At 41.0% G+C, this 24805-nt stretch overlaps 1 protein-coding gene across 1 annotated transcript in view; it reads right to left on the bottom strand.

Annotated features, from left to right (window-relative positions):
- Positions 1–23984, bottom strand: part of ltk (leukocyte receptor tyrosine kinase) — a 46070-nt gene extending 22086 nt beyond the window's left edge. Inside the window, exons 1-13 of the mRNA XM_078278125.1 lie at positions 23859–23984; positions 23326–23554; positions 21684–21823; positions 11195–11344; positions 10142–10242; positions 9837–9997; positions 9319–9413; positions 8178–8249; positions 7611–7785; positions 6241–6391; positions 5926–6054; positions 5333–5489; positions 227–412 (exon numbers count right to left, since the gene is read on the bottom strand). Of these exons, the coding sequence (XP_078134251.1) occupies positions 227–412; positions 5333–5489; positions 5926–6054; positions 6241–6391; positions 7611–7785; positions 8178–8249; positions 9319–9413; positions 9837–9997; positions 10142–10242; positions 11195–11344; positions 21684–21823; positions 23326–23554; positions 23859–23898 (1786 nt within the window). The 5' untranslated portion in view covers positions 23899–23984. The remainder of the gene's footprint in view (positions 1–226; positions 413–5332; positions 5490–5925; positions 6055–6240; positions 6392–7610; positions 7786–8177; positions 8250–9318; positions 9414–9836; positions 9998–10141; positions 10243–11194; positions 11345–21683; positions 21824–23325; positions 23555–23858) is intronic.
- Positions 23985–24805: the final 821 nt, after the last annotated feature.

Genomic DNA, 24805 nt, shown 5'->3' with positions numbered 1-24805 from the left:
GCTTCAGACTGAAGCACAAATCAACCGTCTCGTTTGTCTCTTTTTTACAGTTATGCCACACAAATGATAAATATTCGCCTTTAAAGAGTTTAATAGCATGTCTGGGATGAAATGACAAGAGGGAGCAAGACAGATGAATGAACATGACAGTAATTTGGATTTTTAGTGCAGGGGTTACAAATGGTAAAGCAATGTCGTTCCATGGTAGCTAAAACAATACTCTTACCTCTGTAACCTCCTCCGCCACCTCCAGCTGTGCAGGCCCCACCTCCACCTCCAAATCCCCCAAAGGTGGACCAGCTGAGCTTGGACAGGGCCAGGGGACACGAGGACCCCCCTTCACCACCCTCCACCAGAGACTTTCCCGCCCTCACGTGAAGACTGGGACTTTCGTTCCAGCCTCCACCTCCACCTTCAGGGACACAAACACGAAACAAGCACATTAAACAGTATTTTATCATCCATATTACATATCATACATTTTTTATACCATACTACTATATCATACATATTTTGAAAGAGGGGAGGGGGGGGGGGGTTACTATGATTACAGCTAAAGAGAAAGGATAAAAAATGTTGCAATGTTAGACAGAGTAAGGCATTGCATTGCATTTTCATACAGTTGAGGGACTGTCAAACAGAAATTTTTTTTTAAAAAAGGTCAAAACCGATGCAGCAGAGGCCAAAATATGCCAACTTTTAGTGTCTAGTGTGGGTCAAGCACCAAATACGCTTCCCATTAAACAAATGGATAGTGTCTTTTGTTAGACCCTTCCTGGTAGTCTTTCAAACTCCATGCTAGTTTGTAATGCAGATCTGTCATAAAGTTATTTATTTAATTTTTTTTTACAATTTCTTTGACATTTTTATACACAAGGGTGTAACAAAAGACCATGTCATTTTAACATATTTTAACCCCCAAAACCCAACCCTGCATTGCTCAGGAAAGGAAATAAAGAGAGCAGTAATGGTAATTGCAGTTATAACTCAACACCCAAACAAATAGTAATAATTATAAATAATGACAGTAGTATTACTAGTAACAATGATAATGCTGATACCAGGCAAGAGAAAAAAAAAAAAAAGAAAAACCCTAGGAATTCCAGTCGAGCACAGCAAAGTCAGGGAGCTAAGGCACCAAAAGTAGCAGAGTGAAGTGAGTTACTTCCTTGCCTATTGTAACACCAATGGAATAGGCTGCCCAGCAGGCTGGAGCGCATTATTAAGGTACTGCCTAAAGTCCTTCCAGCAATTTATAAATAGATGAGGTTTCTTTTTGAGATTAAACATATTTTTTTCTGAGGCCATTCAACCATAAGGAGACAGCAGGGGGAGGTTCGCTTTTCCACATGATAGCAATGCACTTGTTTCCAGCAATCAAGGCTAGTTTGATGAAGCGTATATTTTTCCTCCACAAAACAAGTCTTGGCGAATGAGGAATTTCGACTCCTATGACCTTTTTAAGTATATCCAAAATGGAGCCCCAATAGTGTGTTAGTTTTGTACAGCTCCAAAACATGTGCATCAGGTTGCCTGTGTCTGTCTTGCACCTAGGGCAGGTTTCTGAGATAGCACTGTTCATTCTATGAAGTCTTTCTGGTGTGTAATAAATACGATGGATAAGATTAAGCTGTAAGAGCTTATGGCGGTTGTTGTAGGAGAAGTTTTGGGCTTCTGCACATATTGCCTCTCAGTCACTACCCCCTAAAGGTGTGATCCAGATCCTGTTCCCATGTGACCCGGGATTTTAACACATTATTTGCCAAAAAGATCCAACATTCTACCGTAGGTTAGGGACACAAAGCCCCTTAGGTTTTGGATGTCTTTTAAGATGATGTCAATTGGGTGAGAGGCAGAAGACGTTAAGTGCTCATTCTTCTGTGAACTAATAAAGTGTCTGATCTGCAGGTATTTAAAAAAGTGTGTTCCAGGGAAGTTAAAGGCACTTTTTAGCTGTTCGCAAGATTTAAGTATGTTCTTTTCATAGAGGTCGCCAAATGATTTGACTCCGTTCATAAACCATATCCTTCCTTCTTGTAGAGTATACTGTATATAGGCTGTTTTTTTTTGTTTGTTTTTTTACACATTCTTATTCTTGACTTTTACTTGAGCAACTAGCTGGCTGGTAAAGTAGAGCTAGCACACTCCTATAAATTTGCCAACACAAGCCAAGATACCTGTTTTTTTTTTTATAGACTTGTGCTCCTCCCGTGGACCAGCCACAGTGGTTCACCCTCGCCAGCCTCTTCTGTAACATGGCAGGCTGCGTTGGCTCTAGTCAGCTGTTACTGGCGGTCCTTGATCTGACTGAGCAAATAACAGCAGGGAAATTCAATGAGAGAGAGCTAGCTGGACCCCCAAGTCAGACTACTCTATCTCATTGAATTCCCCTGTTATTTGAGTCTGCTCTGTGAGTTAGGGACTATAAGCCTTAAGAAGGGAAGATTTTCCAAGGAATGAGCTCAGTCTTTGAGACTAAGTTTGTGGGAAGACCCGCTGGGGATTTCAGTGAAGCATTAGAGATAAACAGCATAGAAACAAGAGGAGACAGTCAGCACAGAGCTTGTTATGTCCACCAATTTTTTTAGTGTTGTTGTGTTTCTTTGTTTTTGTTCACAGGCAGCTGGTGGGCAGACATGAGAGGATCAATAGTGAGGTGAGTCATTCAGTCTCCCAAATATACACTAGAACACAGGTCTTTGTTACTTTTGCCTTTTGTTTATCATTTTACAGCCATCCACACGGATGTCACTGACAGCCACACTTTTTTATATTTATTTAGGGACTGTTCATTATTTAATGAAGGGGCCACCGGAGGAGTTTTGGGACCTTTAGTCAAAATAGACCTGATCCTCCCTTCCCCAGCATTAAATTTTGGATGACCCTCCAAAATGATTGGGAGAAAAGGGATGACCCTCCCCAACAACTTATTGTACTGGTTTGCACTTAGCAAAGATGTACAGTTTCCCATTGTTTTTCTACAGCCATGACATATGTGACTAAACCTCTGCATTCTCATCTGACGCATCACAATCCTCTGTTATGGTGTGGTGGCCATTTCAGTAGATTTACTCACTAACATTGTTGTGGAAACACAATAAGCATGGAAACTAAATGCACTTCATGCATTACTGCATTACTTCAAATACTAAGTTACTCATCTAGTGAACTAATATTCACATGAAATAAAACAATAAAACATTGAAACCATTCAACAAAGCACACTGGGTAATTCAACACTGGTTGCTATGGACTCATCACTAGGCTTCCTCAGTCATTGTATATTTTAGCATAGGTAAGCTTGCTGAAGCTGAACATTATCCAAAACTCCATTTCTCAGATGAGCGTCAATTTGGGAGCTTGCATGTTACCACTTCTTCCTTCTCAAATGCCTTGAAAAGGCTGTCGTTTGCAGATTTTCACAAATAACTTACAAATAATCACCGGGACCGAAAGGATATACCTCCCGTCTCATGCCCTCCCGGCTGCCGGCTGGTGCTGTCTGCGCCCAAGTTTTGACTTTTCAAAATAAAAGCTTGCATCTGGTCAGCTATGTTTTCGTACGGTGTTTTGGATGTTTTTGAACTAAGCAGTATGGCAATCATGCTAATGAATACAATTATTTTTTCAGCAGATGTCTTAGTTACAACATGATTGGGCTAGCAAAGCAGTTTTGTGTTTATATGTGCGCGTGGGATTTATTCAGTTTGGGTAATCCCACGGTATATAAAGCTACAGGTCTGGCTGACTAAATAGGAAGGGATCCATCTGCTAGCGATAGGGGCCGAGACTGAGAGAGCTACATGGAGCTACATGGATAAATATGCACCAAACAAGCCACTTTGAAATTTTGCTCTACTCATGAATACAAAAGTTGAGTGACCCTTCCCCGTAGACTAAAAAAAAATTGGATGACCCTCCCCTCAACAAAGAATAAAAAGACATGACCCTCCCCTATTTTCCTCCGGTGGTCCATTCCATAAATACCGAACGGCCCCTTATAGTGGGAATTTAACTTTTGCCACAGTGCAGTGATGGAGACAGAGACCCTTCAGCAATAAATAATAATGTAACGAGTCGACAGGTCCAACCAACAGCTGATCATGGCCTCTAATCTACGCTGATGAGCAGAAAATCACGTCCAGCAGCAGTTCCTCAGCCATATCACATTTTGTTTCAAGGTTGCCAGAAACAGTTCACCACACAGCTCACACACGACACACTACTAAGAGCTACATATTTCCCCTGACACTCAGATCTTTATCTAAACAAACCTACAGAGGTTTCTGAGCTGATAGATGGTTTATGTTGAGACTCTGTTGGTCAGAAGGGATTTACTGACAACGTTCCAGCAGGCATTTCCAGGAGCAAAGAGAGACCTCCCTGTCATAAATGTATTCATTCAGCATGTCAGGAAACTAAAAAAGGCGATCCAGACAGATCCCCATTATCCACAGGCCAAACACACCCTGCAGCGTGAGAGCATGCATGCATGCCAACGTGTGCTGCTTCAAGTGTGTGTGTATACAGAACAAAACAAATCCTCTCGTGGCCTTCAACCAACACATCTCGAAAAACAGGTTTTAACGCTACCTTTTAGAGAAATGAACATGTTGGCTCATAGCACTTTAGAACATGAGAAAAACAGGAGCACATTCTTAACTAGGACACTTAACCTCTCTTGTGATCATAAAGTATATATATACCCGAGTCTGCAGCCAAACCTTAGTGTCATCAGGAATGATATTTTATATGTAACTGATACTGCATATACTGTGTAATGTTTAATTGTGTTCTTTCTTTTGTGTTGTCCATATACCATAATGTGTCAGTAAAAAAAGTTGAACCAGTTGAGAAGTGTTCTCGTTTTGTAACTATAATAATTTTCAACCATTCTGTCATTCTACTTTCATCTCCAGCTTTTACATAAAACTGCTGCGCTCAACCTGGGAACTTTGATCAAGTTGCAATGATTTCGGGGAGTTTACAAATGAAAAAAAAAAAAAATATTCTGAATAGACAAATTTCTCGTCACCTTTGTAATACACCTTTTTCTCTACAAAAGCCCTGTGTTCTCGTTACTCTAAATTACTTACAGCCTTTACTGTCAAAGTTTTTCACTGAAACTGCATTGATTCAAGGAATGAGGACTGTGGATCATTATGATTCTGGAAAGAGATTTTTTTTTTTCAATGCTGTGATGTATTTTGGTGGAGGGACTAATCTCAAGTCAGATATCTCAAAACCTGATAATAGAACTGAAAGTGACTGCCTACCACTACAGATAAACAGTAGATCCGCACTTGTAATAGTATGACCTATAATATAATACCTGCAGCACCAGTTTGACCATTAGTACTGGCAGCTATGGTGCTGTTTTCATACTGCTCCAGTGGTATCTGGTCCAAACTGGACTCTGGGTCCTCCAGGTACGCATTTCCTCCTCCGCCAGCCGCAATCAACAAGGGAACCAGCTCACCTCCCTCCATCTGTCAAGACAGATTCAACGTAAATTTGAAGCAATTTCAACTATGTACATGCTCGACATCTCAACATTTCACTGCAAATCTAAAGGGGGTTTTGACAAAGCATCAGTCTCAGCAGGAAAGCAAATTGAACATGGGAAACTCCCAGTTTATTACGGATGGAAGATCATAATAGAAGGGACAAGTGAACATTTTTCTAGTGCCAATTCTATAATACAATAGCTTTCAAACTTTAAGTGCAGGTCCGATCTATATTTAAACCTGTGGATTAGAGTGTGGGACTATAGTGAATTGTTTCAATATGCTTACAGACATTTTGTATGCCTATCAGCATGTACAATGTCTCAATGTCAAGTCGATGTCTTAAGCCGCACAAGGTATCAAACAAACCCACATAAAGGACACACACTACTGAAACAACACAAGCATCTTCTGCCACCTTAAAGACGTAGGTGGCTCCCCCTCCTCCGCCTCCTCCCCCAGCCCACTCCGCACCAGCCTCTCCTCTGAGGTTGTCTTCAATCACCGACGACTCTCCCAGGCAGATCCTCTGGGTGTGGGGATTTCTCTACACCGCAGGGGAAGAGAGAGATTTGAGTTTTAGAGAAAGAAGCAGTCTTCACAATCCAGCAGGCAAGTTTCTTTTGATCTAGGTCACTTTCTTGTCTCTCCTCTCCCTGGCAAAAGATATCCCAGTGAAACAGCACACACTTCAACGAATCCTTCCAGCTGGTCCTCGAATCGTCCTACTCACCCCCGGGCAAGCATCCTCTCCCTGGTGGCCCACCAAGATGTAAAGTAAATCTCCTTTCTCCAGAGGAAATATGGCAGATATGAAGACCCCGTGGTTGCGTTTGTTGTGGTTTTTGGCTCCTTTCCCTCCTGCAGCCCCATAAGCAGAGATCCTGAGGGAGATCATTGCACCACAAGGGGTTTAAATACTGTGACTGAAGGAAATTGCTTTCTGGCTCAGTCTCCACAGTATATTACACAGTAGATGGATAGGTTGCAATCCAGCAATAGATGTCTGTTATAACACACACATAAGGAGACACAGTCACCTGCTGTTTTATAAAGATGTCCTATTACAAACAGACACTCTGTGTTGATATTGGCATAAAGTACAGATGTGTTTAATCTAGCCAAAGTAATTCAACACCTTGTATATCCTGTACGATTAATCCTGCCACTTTTCTGTTGCCTCATTTCATGTTGCAAGCGTGATAATGAGTTCCCATGACTGTCTATGCAAAGACAATCAAATTGCCTGAAGTATGATCTAGCAGGACAACAATCAGTTACACTGAGCATGGCCAGAACAATTTAAATCCCAAGCACGCAGACACACCACTAAATGGTCGCCAAGCCCAGCCTGTCTTTTCTATGACTAAGCTCATAGAAATGAAGTATGGATGACATTCAGAAAAATGTAAAAACAGTGGAACTTGGACATTGTGCATCATGGGAATCACTGCTCTTACAGGATAAGACTGGCTATATTTTTGTTATTTTCAAAAAACGCTATGAAAAGACCAAAACTGGCAATGCATTAGTCCATTATAACACACACACACACACACACCTATATAAAATATTTTCTGACTTCCCTGCCCTGTCTGTGGCTCACACATTCAAGCTCATTAGTTGTTAATGGATAAATCTTTTTTTTTTAACCAGTCACAAACACCGTCCTATGCCACCTGGACACTGCAGTTTTTAGCAAAAGGTTACTCTGACAGAAGTACACAGTGCATTTCCTGAGGACTTTTCAGCTGCATTAGTGAGTATTTACGTCATCAGGCCAGCATATGTGGATCGACTTCACCGTAATAAAAGAACATGTCACCCAGTGCAGCTTTGTGGCTCATTTGTGTGTTTTTAATAGTTTTTGGAAAAAAATAAAGGTCAATGGCAGAGTAATAAGCTATATCAGGCTTTGACTACAGAGGCAATACAGTATTTGTTAGTAGGATTCACTGTGAGTTTTTGTCTTCTCATGGGATTTGACAATAAGAAAAATATAGAATATCACCAGACATTCAGTTGAACAAATAAAGGACCAGCCTGTTGATTTCCACCTTAAAGCTGAGATGAGCATTAAAGACATCCCCTTCCATCACTTACAGATATCTGTTTGTAGCAGGTACCCTCCACATTTGGACTCCTTTCAAGGGGTCTTCCCTCCCCACAGTGACGCTGACATTTTTGTTCCTGTAGGTACTGTCACACTGGGCCTGGGTCGGGCCGCGGGGGCCACTGGCACCGCATGAGTTAAACCACCATGTCATCAAAGAAACCTCTAGAAAAATGGGAGACAAAAAAGAGAAAAACACTGACATGGGTTGGTGGGTCAGTCAGTCAGTAAATGGAAAAATATATAATAACAAAAACACGAGAAAAAATGCAAAGAAATATGTAAGACTAAGATAAACAGTTGGACATTGGAGAAGAGAAACACACATACAGCACATCTAAAAGAGTCCCTGGAAATTGCATTCACCATCTGGTACATAAGCGCTGAACGCAGTAAAAGTTTCTGGTCAGCTTATATGGTATACTAAAGCTTTACGCAACAAGAGAAATTGCGTGTGTACAATCTACCACCTGGTATGTAAACTCTGCATGCAGAATGGATTAAAAATGACATAGTAGAAGAGGTAGGCTTTGAAAATTCCCATGGTATAACGGTACCCGAGAATGAAGGCTCTGGAAGGGGGCTTAAGAAATCCTCTAAGTCCGCCATTGGCAGGAGAGAGTTCAGATCTGGGGAGAGGAAGGAAGCCAAATTAGTGAAAGGTGGGGAGAGAGACAATGAGTCACAGTTAAACATCCGCATATCACTGAAGCATAAATTATATTCAGACACAAAGCAATACGGATCAAGGGAAATAAAAAAAATTCAGGGACGGGTATATTGGAAGAACATGGACACATTTCCTGAGACTCATTCCTGAGCAGGAAAACATCATGAATATATTTTTCACTTTCTCAGTCCTCTTCATCCACTATGTAGCATACAGACACTGTGCATTTTGTCTATTTCCATGGTTTCACTTAATGTAGTTCTCCAAAAGTGTATCCCTTTAACCCAATGCATACATCTGTGTTTTCTTGCCATATTGCAGTGCTGCATTTGCAGCAAAGCATTACATGTTGGCTACCCTCATGTCAAAAACAATCATTGAAACAAGGCATCAAACTAATAACTGAGGACAGTAACAGTTTGATTTCATAAAGTTTCTAATAATAAAGAGAGACATAGGGTAACATTTATAAGACATATAGCCTTATTGGGCATTGTTAGCCTTATAGCCATAAGCCAAACAAAGTTATGTTTTACATCTACATTCAATTTAATATGCTTTATTGGCATGAGTCTAACAAAAACTACATCTAGAATAAGACAGTGACACAGGGCTAATCAACAGAAATATCTAGAAAACAAACCAACCAAACTAAAACAACCAACTTTAAATAACAGTAACCACTGGTCAAATATATACACCAAGTATATCTTTAGCAGCCAAATCTACATTTTGTTTAATGAATTCAATCTTCCATTTGTGCAGCAAGGGAAATACAGGAACATTTCTTTATTTAAATGTTACATAGACTCCCTTTGTGAAAGAGAAACTAGTGTGACCAGTAACTTATATGTTTACTCCCCCTGGTGAAGGAGACTTGTGACTTAAACTAAACATAACTTACTATATGTACTACTATAACTTGGTTTTACATAATTATTGCCACAAATATGCTGAACCATAATTACATGGTGCCGTTTTTATTATGGTCCGTAGCATTTTTGAATGGCATGTTAGCAACAGCTTACCTGTGTCAAAGCAGGCTGCTCCAATTGCAATGTCATCGAGAGCAACATCAGCATTGGAGCCTTTTCCCCACACAGCTGTCACCTTAATGTGGAACCTGGAGCAAGCACATGTCATTTGTTTATTTTGAAAATTACAGTTTTTGTCTTTATGTTAAAGGCAACAGAAATGAAATCCCAACCCATGCACAACAGCTTCTAGTGAAGAATAAGTCAAATCTTCAAAATGATTACAAATTCTTGCGATGACAGCAGCAATGTTCCTCACTTATAGTCAATCTAAAGTACTCATTTTGTTTTGAGATCAAAAATAAAGTTAATCTAAATATAACAAAACATGATGTGAAATATGGGTTTTCAATGACAAGGAAGAAGAGGTGAGGAAAAAGAGGCTGGTATAGTTGAATGATAGAAGTAACCTATGTTATGCTACACAAGAGACCATGACTGTTCTTTTTTTGTAGCATGTCAGTGTTACATAATCTTCTGCTCCTCAACCCTTTCATTTTCATTTTACGCACCCATGATTAAGGCCAGTCAGCTGCAGGGCAACATCTTCCCAGTCATCTGTCCACTGATCATTTCTCTCCCAGACCAGTGGTGTGGTAGCGGACCCATTCTCCTCTATAGCCACCAGCAATGAACCATTAAAGTCCCCATACAGGTACAAAGAGAAACGCATCTTTACAGAAAAACAGAGACAATTTCAGCAAGGAGTTAGCATGTTGACAAAATCTTTTGTTGCCTAATAACAGCCTCACAAGGAGAAGGGAACAAAAATATATCAAAAAATTATTAAACTATTGTATCTGTCTAAATAACTGACCTGGCAGACAGCAGTAGAGACGGGGGGAGGGAAAGAGGAGCTCTGAATGGACGCCTCTCGAAGGGAATTACTCTCTCTGACCTGCAGGAACAGAAAGTGCCCTGGGGGTGCACAATTAATGTCACACAGCAGAACGCTAACCAGCTCATGAAACTAACTGTTAATAATACATAATAAATAACTGCTAATACAGTAATAGTTTAAAAAGTTTTTGTTGTATCATATCATGTCATACATTTTAAACATGTTTATTGCTAATCGCAAACCAGCAGCCTATAAAATAAAAACTCAAAAGATTGTTGTAACACTGAGTTAAATATAAAGCTATTTGAGCCCTGTTAGCATGGATATATTCTACAGCTGGATTTAAACAATCCATACTGTATGAACTCTTCATGGTCATTTAACTTCATATGGTAGTAATCTAACAAGGCATTCCTATATGGGTCTACTGTAGAAAGAACAATACATTAAAAGTAGGGGTGGGCCTCACGATACGATATCATCACAACACTTATGTCACAATATAATAGTAAAAAACGATTTTAAACATATTGCAATATTGCATTATTTATTACCTTTTTTCCAACTTCAAATTGTTCCAAATTATGTCCCCAAAAGGAAACTTTGTCAACATCTGTTTTTTCTAAAAAGATACATGTCTCTGTTTGTTCATCTCACTTCAATTGTATTGCTGCAAAATGGGATTGTCAAGCAGACAAACTGACCAACACACACACAATAAGAGATCAGTACTTGGCCACGGAAAATATCGTGATACTATGCTGTATCGATTATTTCCCCCCACCCCTAATTAAAAGCCTGTTTGAAACAAAACAATGAGTTTTGACACTAAGCAAAGTAACATGTAGTGACAAGCCATTTTTTAGTTTTTAGCTTCCAACTCTCCACACCTTAGCAAATCATCAGAATAGGACAAGATTCACTAGACGGATAGAAATAAAATCAGCATGTGTTGTTAATATGCCCATTTCGCTCGCTCGCTCACGCACGCACGCACGCACGCACGCACACACGCACACACACACATACCTGGTGTACTCTGCAGAGTGACACCCTGTATGTCTTCTTTCTCCAGAAGTTTGTCTCCAGCGACTCTTCTCCAGGCCAAGTGCTGGTTGGACACGGACCACCCACATGCATCCTGCTCAAACGAACAGTGAGAGCCAAATGGAAGAGCATCTGGGGAGAAGTAAGATTATTATATTACAGAAAAAAAAAAAAAAAGAGATCACAGCTTCTAAAAAGTCCATACTTTCCCCCTGATTCTTCTTTTCCCAAAGCAAGAATTTCATTTTGGAGAAATCAGCAAAGCACAAATAATATACTTCAAGAGGTGCCATATTTTCATGTGCATTAGTCTGTCTATCTGTACTCTATGATGTTATCCTGTATCTGCAGGTTAGAGTGTCCTGACCTCTCCCAGGCTAGAAAATAGGCTTGTTTGGCGTCTTAGAGTTACATGAGATGATATACTGAGAGACAATAACTATTCCATCTCTTTGCATCCAGCAGAAAAAAAGCTGGGAAATAAATTAGCCACCATCAAAGTAAAATTAAACAAAACTCCATTTGTAAAACAAAAGTTGTAGTATTTGCATTTCTGTTTGTGTACAAAATGTAACACGATAAATAGTGAGTTTTTTCTAAGGTGTTCTAAGCATTATTTTGTATTAAGTACCAATCTATTTCCCGCTGCTAGCTGTTTTATGCTAAGCTAGCTTAGCTGACTCAAGCTCTGTTCTTAACACACAGACGGATTTTCTTTGCTCATTCTCATAAAGAAAGTGAATTAGCACATTTCCCAAAATGAACTATTCCTTAAATCACACAATGTACATGTATATAAGCAGTGTTGGGAGTAACGCGTTACAAAAGTAACGCAATTACAGTAATGTATTCCTTTTTGCTGTAACGCAGTAATATAATGCATTACTAATACATTTTTGGTAATATTATACTCGTTACAATCTCAGTAACGCGCATTACAACACATTTTAACCCAAAATAAAGTGTTGTTTTTTAAGAATTCACCAACTCCGAGAAACGAGTGTGGTTTTTCCTGTTGCTGGACTTACTTCTATAGTTGAAATGACAGATATCACAGACGGTTCTCTTTCAAGCATTCGTTCGGTAACTCACATATGGGTACGCCTCCCCGCGTATCCCTCAGAAGCACTTTCTCACTACGCCAACCATGATTGGCTGGCCACATCTGACGCGAGATGCACAAGGGGCGGTCCTCTATATAATCCACAGCCCGTGCGTCTCACCGTCATTTATTACCTCTTCTCGCTCAGGAGCGAACATCGTTGATGCTGCCAGGGTCTATGCTAACTGTCCATAGAGCCGAGCACACAACTCGCTCCCCGGGCGCTGGTCCCTATTCAGTGGTATTCGACAGATAGGCTTGTCTCCAAACAACTGTCATAACCGGCCTGTCCCCAAACAGTGGTTACCCTCAGCCAAGCTTGCTAGTCCCCAAACTAGAGCTCGCTGAACTAGCTTCTACGCTATTGGCTAGTTTACCCAAACATTAGCCATAGCACATCCCTGGCTGCAAAGCTAACACACCTAGCTGCAAAGCTATATTACCTAGCTGAAAAGCTATAATAGAGCAACATGATATTGGCCAGTTTCCAAACTGCATTTGGTGTTAAGCTAGAATAAATGGCTTCCTCTCCCACCACGAAGGAAGCCAAGCTAGCGCGGGTGTGCTCGTGTGGGAATAATATCTCCGCGAGGGACACTCACCCCTGCTGCAACGACTGTCTGGGGCTGAAACATGCCCAAGAAGCGCTGGCCCTGACGGGCTCTTGTGCTCACTGCACTCGCCTGCCCACGAAAAGTCTACGTCGTTGGCTTGCTCGCCTTGCTAGTTTGACTGACGAGGACCCCATGCTGGCAGAGCTCACCACACCAGACGGTCAAAACCAAGAAGCCCCGGCTACCACGAGTGCTGACTGGGCTGAGCAGATGGATGAAGTGGCTCCGCTGCTCGAGTACAGCTGTGCGCGGACACTCTCGACGCCGAGCTGGATTCCCTCGATGGGTCGGACAACATCCTCTCGTACGACGCCGAAGATGATCCGTTCCTACCGGCCTCCGGGGCAGCGATGTCCGAGACCCCATATAGCCTAAGCACCGATGATGCGAGAGGCGGCGATGGGGGTTCCCCGGCTATTGGCACGAGTCTTCACGAGGTGTGCAAACGTGCTGCCGAAAACCTGGGAATTGCATGGCACAGAGCTCCGCCTGAGAAGACCGGTTGCCGGTACAAAGGCAAGCGCCTGCCCAAGGTGAAGAGTGCGGAGAGGCAACTGCTCCCCCTTTTCCCCGAGTGCCTAGAGGAAGCTACCCGCACCTGGCCGAAGCCCTTTTCGTCAAAGAGCCCGGTTCAGGGGGAGCTACGCTGGACTGCGTAGCCATGGATGAGTCGGGGCTATCCAAGCTGCCGCCTGTGGAGCCATTGGTTGCTCACTACCTCCACCCCAGCCAGAAAGCTCTCATGGCACCGTCTGCTCCTAGCTTCCCGTCGAAGACAGATGGGTTCCAGTCGTCCATGACCGACAAGGCATACAAGTCTGTGGCCCTCGGAGTGCAAGCCCTTAACGCGTCATCCATGTTGATGGCGTACCAGGCTGAGCTCCAGGATGAGATGTTCGGCACCATGGACCGTACGCTATGGGACGAGGTGTGTGTTGGGACTGACCTATAGCATGAGTGAGGTATCTCACCGGACCACCCTTCTTGCGTGGAGCGAGAAGAGGTTGCTACCTTGAATGACGGTAAGACACACGGGCTGTGGATTATATAGAGGACCACCCCCGCGTCTCGCGTCAGATGTGGCCAGCCAATCATGGCTGGCGTAGTGAGAAAGTGCTTCTGAGGGATACGTGGGGAGGCGTACCCATATGTGAGATACCTCACTCAAGCTATCAGAGAACCAGGGTTACGGTCGTAACCTTAAGATTCTACATTTGCAAGATGGACATTCTCCCATTATTTTCAGAGAACATTATAGTCAAGTGCAATCTATGTGCGACACCGAGGGAACTCTCTTCGTCGAGAATTAGCACAAGTAACTTGAAGAAACACCTGGACCGGTGCCACACTAACTCTAAGCTAACAGAGAGCTGCAGGCATAGAGAAGAGAAAGAATGCCAAGGATGAGAGCTGGGAAGAAAAAGCAACAGAAATTAAATTTCTCTCGCCCTGCCATGCTGCTTGAACCCCGAGAGGTGAAGAGACTCGTGGCAGAGTATATTGTTGAAGACATGCTGCCTCTATCAACAGTAGAATTGCCGGCTCTCAGAAAGCTTGTTAATGTATTTACCTGTATTCAAATATTATTTAACCCATTAAGCACAGCATTAATTTAATATCTAGCTATCTTCTTAATTTTCCAGCATGTACTGTGCGACAGAAAGACATTCGTCAAAGAGTTGAACAAGGCATATGATCTCATGGAAAAGGAGCTGAAGAAAGTTATCGAAGCTCAGCAGTATGTATCAAAAACAGCAGACATGTGGAGTGCAAATAACAAAATTTTCATGGGGCTGACTGTGCACTGGATTGATGCAGATAGAGGTTAGTGTGCATATATATATGGGAGCAATTAAAACTCGATTTGCAGCAACAATTGACTCCAACGATGCACTACTGGCTGCCGCCTCACTACCCAAGTTCAAGCTATGCTGGGCAAAAGAAGAAGCCAGAAGAGACCACATCAAGTTCCTCCTCACGAGGGAGTGCCCCTCCCTAACAACCTGCTGTCCCTCAACCTGCTGCTGTTGCCTCCAGCGAGGAGGACTTTTTTTCCCTTTGATGCACTGCCCAATGCCATGGCTGATGCGCCCATGTCAGTGGAAACAGAGGTAATGTCTTATTTAAGCTCTGCCCCTGTGATGGAAAGTCTGCACTAGTTTCCAACAATAAAAAAACCCCCGCCCCAACACCATCCAGTGCACCAGTAGAAAGACTTTTCAGTCTCGGGAGTCTTGTGCTCAGCCCAAAATGCAACCGTCTTGGTGATGGACGCTTTTAGAGCCTTCTCCTGATGTGCTTCAACAGATTTTTCCCGGTCAACTGGGTATAGTCGAATAGGCTAGCCCCCAAACACACAACCATAAGTAGGCCATATAGGTCTAGGCCATAAGTGTCTTCATAGTTCTATTCATTTTACCAGCCTAGTTTGGCTGCAGCTACCTCTGTCTGGAGTAACAGGTTTCCTGTTTATACTTTATTCTTGAAAAAATATGGCCAGCCCTACAGAGCCATAAGCTACATGTCTAGTTATAAGTGATCTGAATTTTACCAGCCTCTATTTGGTAGCCTATGTTTTAGCTAATGTTTGGCAAATAGCAGGATTCCTCTGTTTAGCCTGTGTTTTATTTATTTTTTAAATAAATTATAGGCTTTGTTTAACCTACATGTTAATTTTTTGTGAAGTTGGACTGAAATTACGGAGTCATATTTCCAGGAAGCCTAATCTCCAAGAGCACTTTTTGATTCTTTATAAAGCATAAGCTATGTCATCCAATGCGTGCCAGCTTTATGCCGTGAACTTGAATTAAAAGAGAATAAAATAATAAAAAAAGAAAAAGAATAAGAGATTGTTTATCTTATCATCATTAGACTATAGGTTACATAATAGTGGGCTCTAGCTCTATTGTGATTCATATGCATAGGCCTAGGCTTTTGATTCTTTGCCTGCTTTTGTAATTCTGACAGTGATTGCTACTTTTTGTATTGTGCCATGAGCCTTCACTGTGTCTATTATATTAAGTTGTTAGTAGCCTTAGGGGCTTACACAGTCATTATGCTATACCATATTGTTCTCGACTGGATATATAATGAGCTGCAGTAAACTCAATTTTAACATTTTAGAATGCCAAGTCATACTTCCGCGGTTATTTTGGTAAAAGTAACTCAAAAGTAATGCAAAAGTAGTGTAAGGCATTACAATTCAGAGACAATAATATTGTAATATAACTAATTACTTTCAGTTGACAGTAACTAGTAATCTATAATGTAATAAATTTTTTTTAAGTAACTTGCCCGACACTGTATAGAAGACAGATTTAATTAGTGACTAAAGTGAGGCCTTTTGATTCTCAGTGTGGTAAAGTGTTTCTTTGTGCGGAATGACTGATGTTTTCAAAGATATAAAGGAAGTTTGTTATGTTTCAGACTGTGAAGTCGGAGGAAATTAAAGGTATTAATTTACTCTCTGAAAACACTTCTGCAGCACATTTTTCAAATATGGGATTTCAAAACACTAATACATTCACAATGGGTGTATTATATTAACATTTCATAATATTTTATGTTCAGACATTTTTAAGGCATGATTTCAAGATGATAACTTAAAAAAGCTAAACATATCAATAGAATTTCCAGGTAATAAAACCATATTGTAAGTTTTCTGAGGACAGGAGCTGCACTCAGGCTTTGCACTTCAAATGTCCTTATAATAGTTACTCCCTGCATTTTCAATATAATGTTAGAAATAATCTAGTACCTCCGGTCAAAGAATTAACAATTTATTATGGATTTAAAGTTTAATACAGATAATGCAAATACATTATAGCCTGCCAGTAGACTCATATTCTGCTTTAGGACACTGATCTGTATGCTGTCCTCACTTAAAGGGATATTTCACCGTTGGAAAGATAAATATATCTTTAAATTGGGTCACTTATGTAGTAGAAATGTGAAAGTTTTTTTAGAAATTAGTGCCTTCTAGGCCGAGAAAAAGCCAGAAAATGTGTTTTTTTGGCTCATGTGGATGAAAGACACCAAATCCCACAATGCACTTGCTTTGCTGCTTTAGCGTCTACTCCCAAGCCACGCCTACCGTTTACAGACAGACAGTGAGACAGTCAACTCAACTTTAGTGTGTTTTATTGTCATTTCAACCATATACACGAAACGTTTTCACCGTGGCTCAACTGGTTACACAATTAAAATATATGAAAACGACATTATATAAAAACGACATACGAAACAGGCTACATTTAGTGCACACACATGATATGCTCCGTAAAGTTCAGCTACTAGCATTAGCGCTTGGTGTGCTGTATCACAGAGTATAAAAATTTGCGTGGGATGTAGAATGGTCGGCATTTAACAGTCACAAACTCCACCAGCAGTTAGCAGTTAGTTGGATACAAGCACCCCAATTTCTGCACCAGGCAGTCCGTGTTAACACAGCCCACCTCCACTAGCTAGTCTTACCCGGCGTAGAGCAGCCGGCCTGGTAGCTGGATGTTTCCACAACAACAAAAAACACAGCAGTCTCTGAACTCGCGTTGGGCGTTTCATTGAAGTTGAATGTAGTCCAGTTTGTTGTCTAATGAGCGGACACTTGCAAGCAGGATTGATGGAACAGGTGGCCGACTAGCGTTAGTTTTCCACAGGCAAACTCGTTCAACGTTCCCCGCTGATGATGTCCCTTCACCGGCCAGAGGCTTCGAGCAGCACCGCTGGTCTCCATAGCAGGTGGGCGAAGCTGTGTCGAGTATTCCATCTGTAATAAAGTGTCCTGCATATTCTCTGATCTGTACCAATGTATCCTGGTGGTACACGTGTGCGGTAGTTGGAATGAATCTATCTATATAAAGTTTTGATGCTGAGAAGCCACTAAGCTACGCGAGGATTCAAGATGGCTGACAGTCGTTTTGGTTCATGAAATTTCGGAGAATGCCGGAGTCCAACCCCCTATGGGCTATGCGGAAGTAGCTCCTAGTACTGGCTGTAGTCCTTTGCTTCTGGGCAAAAATCTTCCGATGACACAAAAATCGTCGTTTTACGTCATTGGAAGATTTTTTTGATCTCTGGTCTCAGAGGGACATGAGGGAGGGAAGCACAGGCATTCAAAAATACTACCGTGTTTCTACTGAGACAAAGCTTAATGCTAAATCGGTGAAGTATCCCTTTAACTCTCCACCCACAATCACAAAAACTAAGGCACTCACACAGGCACATCTGTTGCTTTTCATTTTTTCACACTCCCACTCTCAGAATCAGTCAAATGGTGCAGATTAGGGCTGGGCAATATATCGATATTATATTGATATATGAGGCTAGATATCGTCTTAAGTTTTTAGATATCTTAGTATCATTATTATGATATTACGATATGAAGTGTTGTCTTTTCCTGGTTTTAAAGGCTACATTACTGTAAAGTGATTTCCTGTATTCACCAAACTGTTCTAGCTGTTCTATTATTTTCCTTAAAGCTTTAGTGCATAACTTTTTGATATTAATGAACGTCCGTCACATTCATGCCAAATGAGTTGCTACAAAGCTAACTAAGACTATAAGCTCCACACAACTCTTTGCATTTCTCAGTATGGCTATGTTCTGAATATTGTGTCGTCCAGTAACTTTCCCGTGCAGAAGCTCGAGTGAAGATAATTACCTCTTCTAAAGAGTCCATCATGTTTTTTTAATCCTCCGTGTCCTCCTTGCATACTAGCAACTGCGTGGAGGAAGGGTGGGGGCGGAAGGCTGTATCATGTAGATGCGCCAACAGTGTTGTTGTCATTACTTAGAATTCCTCATGGGGGAGACAAACTATGCACTATAACTTTAACCCACTTAGTCACTTAGTAATATTGCCACAATATCGATACAAGGTATTTGGTCGAAAATATTGTGATATTTGATTTTCTCCATATGACCCAGCTCCAGTGCAGATTCATCATCATACAAGGGGAAACCTAGCCTGGGAAAACCCTGACGAACGTCCGGCAAATTTGAGATTTGCTATGCAAGTCAGTCTGGCCAAGAGCCCATTCAAGCCAATTTTCCAATTTTTCCAAATCGAGGCACCAATCACAACCGTTGAGGCGGGCTTTACACGATGACGATAGCGCAGCGACGGCAAGCAGCTTTTTGTTTACATTCAACATGACGGCCACCGAAGCGCAGCAACCTGTTGATGCCGCTGTTGATGCTACGTCGTCGTTGAAGGACTATCCAATTGCGCCCAGAGGCATTTGAGCGGCATCTGTTGGTGACACCCCTTTGGAAATGAACTGTGAATGAACCTTTCCCAGACCCATCTCAGTTACAACTGAGAAGTCGATGTGGAAGTTGCACACTTGGCTCTGGTCAATACAGCCTCCTGAGTTTTCACAGTGAAAAGATTCCCCACAAGCCGCATCCAGCCCGATGACCTAGTGTTCTGCATCACAGCAACCACACAAATATTATACCAAGACTACACATCCTCTACATCATGGAGAACTAAGTCTAATATAATGCAACATTTAGAAGTCATTTAACCCTGAAGTTGCGAATGTAACAGTCTTGTTAAATACACTTAGTTCACTTTTTTGTCGAGTGTTACAGTAGATATAGTACATATCTGTCCATTAAATATGAGCTACAGCCAGCAGCCAGTTAGCTTATCTTAGCTTAGCACAAAGACTAGACAGCTAGCCTGGCTCTGTCCAAAGGTAATAAAATCTGATTACCTCTTCAGCTCAATAATTAACACGGTGTAAAAAAATGACAATTTGTTTTACAGGGGGTTATGTGCTTGACTCTCTCTTGGCCCGGGAACAAGAGGTTCCTGGAGTCCCTGCTGCTTGCCTGGCAATCGCTCTCAGCCAAGAAATAGTCCACCACATTTGACTCTGCTAGAAGTCGAATAAGCCTACTTCTATAGCTGCCTAATCGCAGGACTTGGAGTATGAAACATTGAAATGCATAAATAATTGTCATTTAATGTGAGGTTTTCATTGAATTATTTGTAATTATTAGGGCTGTCAAAATAACGCATTAATTTCGATTAATTAATCTGAGAAAAAATAACGCGTTAAAAAAAATAAGGCAGATTAATCCATTCCATATTGACGTTTGACCCAGAGCCGTTCTAGCCACCGACTGTAAAATGAAGGAGGAAGACGAGAATGTGCTGCCTGGATCATTAATTGGAACATTTACATAAAATCTTCTTCCTGCCAACCCTGGCTACCGAAATCTGATGATGGCTGAGCGTTACCGCGCAGCCTCCAACTGAGAGAGATGACGTAAATGTGCCGTGAGCAACGTGAGACCAGTGAAGTATATTAGAAGCACTTTTCCGGTGAGCGCCGAGCATTACTGCGCTGCCTCCAACTGAGAGAGATGACGTAAATGTGACGTGAGCAACCTGTCTGAAAGTTGGAAGTCTTCTGGTAGCTGTGCCAAGAGAAATCTCAATCATTCCCAATCTTGCAGAGACGGAGAGCATAGGTATATGTAAGGAGATAACATGGACACAGGCTAATTATTGCTAACTAAAATGCTAGTTAACATTAGTAATTCAACTTAAACAGCTAATGTGAGACAAAACTGCCTGTGCGCTTCTCCTGTACTATACGGTAATTCCTCTACTATGCGACAGTAAGTCGCGTGGTTATGACACAATCGTTAGCCTATTTGTACAAAAACGCATGCTACGGAGCCATAACGTGAGGTACAAGGTAATGGAGCCTTTTATACGTTGTTGTGTTTCTTTAGAAATAAACAATGGACAAATAAAGTCTTTAAACACTTCAGATGTAAAGTTATTCGCTGTCAAAGTGGCGCCAAAATGAATGGCAGTCAATGGAATGCTAACGGGAGGTGATGGCTTATTAGCATCAAAATCGCGCCATAGGAGGTTCGAGGTCCGAGGAGAAGCGTACCCACTTGGATTAAACACGGTTAAAATGCTGACAGCTAACGCTAAACGGTGTAAAGTTTGACTGTGTTTTACTGTAGAGGATTCAACTCCGGTATGTAACAATCTGCAGCTGCCATCGAAGAAACAACACAGACGGTGCGTTCAATGAAACTGGTAAACTACAGCCTCGTGGTGCATTTGAAGTTATTGTAAAGGTCCTTTTCCCATCTGGTGGTTGTTTTTGTCGTTCAACAGCAATTTACTAGTTAAATAAGTTATTGTTATTATTATACATTATTATTAAATCATTTAATTTTGACCATATGGCCTTAGCAATAAACAAGCCGTTCTTTAATGTCACCAACTGTTGTTTAGTACCCTTTTTTTCTTTTCTTTTTTTACTTTCTTAAAAAGTATCGGTTCAGGCACCGTTAATTATGTATGCGATTAATTCCGATTAATTAATCACAGAGTATGTAATTAATTAGATTACATTTTTTAATCGATTGACAGCCCTAGTAATTATAAAAAGGAAAGGAAAACACAATGTCTATTATATGTCACTGTAATTCTTTGTTTCAATTTAGGTATTAAAAATCTTGTGTACTGAAATCTTAATAATTAACTAATCTGCAAAGAGAACCCTTTTCAGTATCTCTCTTTTCAGCCGTCGTGGAAAAAAAATAAAAATAGTTGGTGTCACTGTGAAACGTCAACAGGTTTCCAGTTTAAACAAACTGTACAGCTGGCTCCCTCTGCTTTCTCCGTTTAGTCAAAGGTGCTTATCAGAGGAAACAACTGCTATAGTGTTTGGTTTGAGCAATCAATAAGTCACAGCTCTATAGAACATGATGAACTCACCTGATGCACAGTCTATGAGCTCCAGAGAGTCCAGAGCCACCGTGGCTCCATCTTCTCCCAAACAGGAAGTGTAGAGCAGGATCACCTGAAAGGGCTCGTCCACCTGACCAATCACAGTCTCCAGAACCTCCCACTCACCCCTGCATCAACCAATGACAGAGAAATGTCTTTTAAAATCAGCTGTAGGAATTCACTACTTCCGTTATGTGTTATTGGCTTGTATGGACACATTTCAAGATATTGCATTAAAAAAAAACAGGTTACGAAGATCAGTTGCAGCTTTCCAAACATGATGTTTATCACAATAATTATGTTACATCATGATATTTTGGTGAAGCATGCCTTAGCAGAAACAACCAATATTGAAATAATTGTCAATGTTTAGATCTTAAAAAGGAGAACATTTAACATCTGCTTCTAGAAGTTTGGACAACTAAGCATTGCCATGGCGTTTCCTTTACATCCTTTGAAACAAATTACAAAAACACACCTTTCAGGCCAAAGTTTGTTTGTGTGGCATTTTATTGTAAACAAGCACTTTGTTTAAAGAACTCTTATTTTTCACTATGAAGGCCTAGCAAACTTGTTCAATATATTTCCTTTCTCATAAAACACTATTACTTTTTACAGCACAATATTGCCACCATTCAATAGAGCTTTACTTCACACATTACAAATCCTAGTCTCAGAGTCCATTTCTAAAGATACGCCCATGCCGTCCCAGCTTTAAAGAAACTGTAAATTTAGTTGAGTAGTAATGGTTCACTGTTGTGAACATACAATAAAATGAGGATAATGAGTACAATCTAGGGGCCATTTCAAAGGCCAGTAAGCCTCTGTTTTGCAGGTAAAAGGTTCAATTTGGACAGTTGCTTATTTCTGAAAACAGTCAGTACAGGTTAAACATGGCACTGGGAACTGTGCTTTAAATGGAGTGTGTCTAGAAGTTACATCTACAGGTTAGATGAGTGTCATGTGATGAATAGTGGGCTGACTAAATGAAATAAATGAAACCACTGTGTGTGTGTGTGTGTGTGCGTGTGTGTGTGTGTGTGTGTGTGTGTGTGTCTCATAATGGAATTGCTTGGTCCATTACTGCACAGACAGTAACAAAGCCAATGTACAAACTTATTGCATATGCCCATCCATCCCTCTTCTGTCCTAACCAATTATATATAAATTCATTTCCAGGGTCTGCATCTGGACACATGAATGCTTTTAGCTGCTCTAAAGAGAGCTATACTTCAGCATTAGATCAATAGGAAATACCTGTCCCCATTTCCAAACAATACACAGGGGACTGCTGTGCCCACATGGCCACAATTCTACAGTTTGTCCCACATGACAGCTAAAAAACATTTTCTTGATTTACCTTTAGAACTACAGGGGTAAACTATATTAGTTTCTGTGCCCTTGCCCTGTCTGAATGCCTGTTTCACCATTCATTGGAGTGAATCTAAGCTCCTTTTCTTTATTTCATAGGCTGGACCTCAACTTGACAAGCACTTCAATCAATAAAGATGGATGGTTTTGCTTTGTGACACTAATTAAATTGACATGGTATGCTAAATAATAAATATCTATTCTGCACATACGGCACTCGCGGAGGCATGGAGAGCCTGTTCCGAGGGTGTATGAGTACCTGCGGTCATCACGTCTCCTGTGGTTGAGAACCTCAGAGTGAACAGCTGAACTTGAGTGGACTGGCTTGATAAGGAGCGTGAGGTTCCCCACCGCTGGACCAGACTCAAACAGAGCCACCTGCAAGATGCAGTGCCTCTCATTTCCTGGTAAGACTGGGCTGGTTAGGTGGTACTCGCATCTCCCAGAGGCCTCAGCGGCAGGGAAGAAGCTTAGGAGAAGGAAGTGCCCTAGAGTGATAAAACAGAGTAGAAATTGAAATTCCATCCATGACAGTTTTATACCAGCCTCATAATACTGTCACTCCTGTAAATCATTTAACAAATGCTTTGACATTAGTACAAATCTCAGACGAGCCATAAGGATATACAGTATCAAGTACAAAATCAAAATAAATGTCAGAGAGATGCACTGATTCAAAAGAGCTTAAGTAAGTTCGAAGATCCTCTGAATATGTTTCACAGAAGAAAAAGACATGAGCAGTATCCTGAAGCACCAATTTAGTTTCTTCCCAGAGAGTCTCTGCACTCTTACCATCAGAGCTTCCCACTGAGTGATCAGCCACGGGCATCATCGCTGCCTGAGCGCTTTCTGGTTGCTGTGGTGACACCACTGACCAGTCCCTTTGGTCACTGTGATTTGATAAAGTCCAGTGGCACAGTGACTCAAAATCACAGGAGGTAACTGAAAGACAGAAAGACGGTAGTGTAGCTTGTAACTTTGTATTTGTTTAGGTAAATATTCAAAGATGTGGGGGGTTTACTAAACACTACTGTACAAAAAGTTTTGAAGAAAATCACAGTGGTTAATGGTTCATAAAAGTCGGATTTTGTCTTCTTTTCAAAGTTTTACACACATAACAAATGTTTGAAGAGGGAAGAAAGGATGAAAAGTGTAATCTAAAGCTGCTAAAAATGCTTTCTGTATATTCTACTTGTCTATTCCTTTTTTTCATATTTTGACAAATTTGAAATAGTATTTGGACCAAATATTCCCATTGTTACACACAAAAACATGATTATATAACAGACTATTACATTTTCAAAACCAACTAATAAACAAAACTTTGAACCATATGAAATCTTAAAAAAATAAATACACCATTTACCAAGACTACAAAAACCTCTAATTGTCCCATTTGAATAACAAAAAATGTTTACATTGTCTGGATGTACTGCATCAAAATACACGTAGTGATGCCTTTTATTATATTAGTCACTGTAGTTCATAAAAAAACAGCAAAGTCACACCTGTACCTGGATCATAACCTCCACCCCGGAGTAATCACTTCCTTGGCTCATGGCCCAAATTTCCTCTAAATTTAATTAAAATCCCAAATCTGCTTGACAGCCAAACAGATATGCCCTTTGTACATTTTAAGTGATTGTGCGTCTGTCTGTGTTTGGTGGGAAGGGGGGGGGGGGGTTGTGGTTGATGAACAGGATGAAAAAAAGTTTTGAGATGGCTTATATGGCAAACAG

Source organism: Sander vitreus, chromosome 20 (assembly GCF_031162955.1).
Source record: "Sander vitreus isolate 19-12246 chromosome 20, sanVit1, whole genome shotgun sequence".
NCBI classification, from domain to species: domain Eukaryota; kingdom Metazoa; phylum Chordata; class Actinopteri; order Perciformes; family Percidae; genus Sander; species Sander vitreus.
The sequence above is the reverse complement of the archived record's forward strand: the minus strand, read 5'-3'. Positions and strand labels throughout refer to the sequence as shown.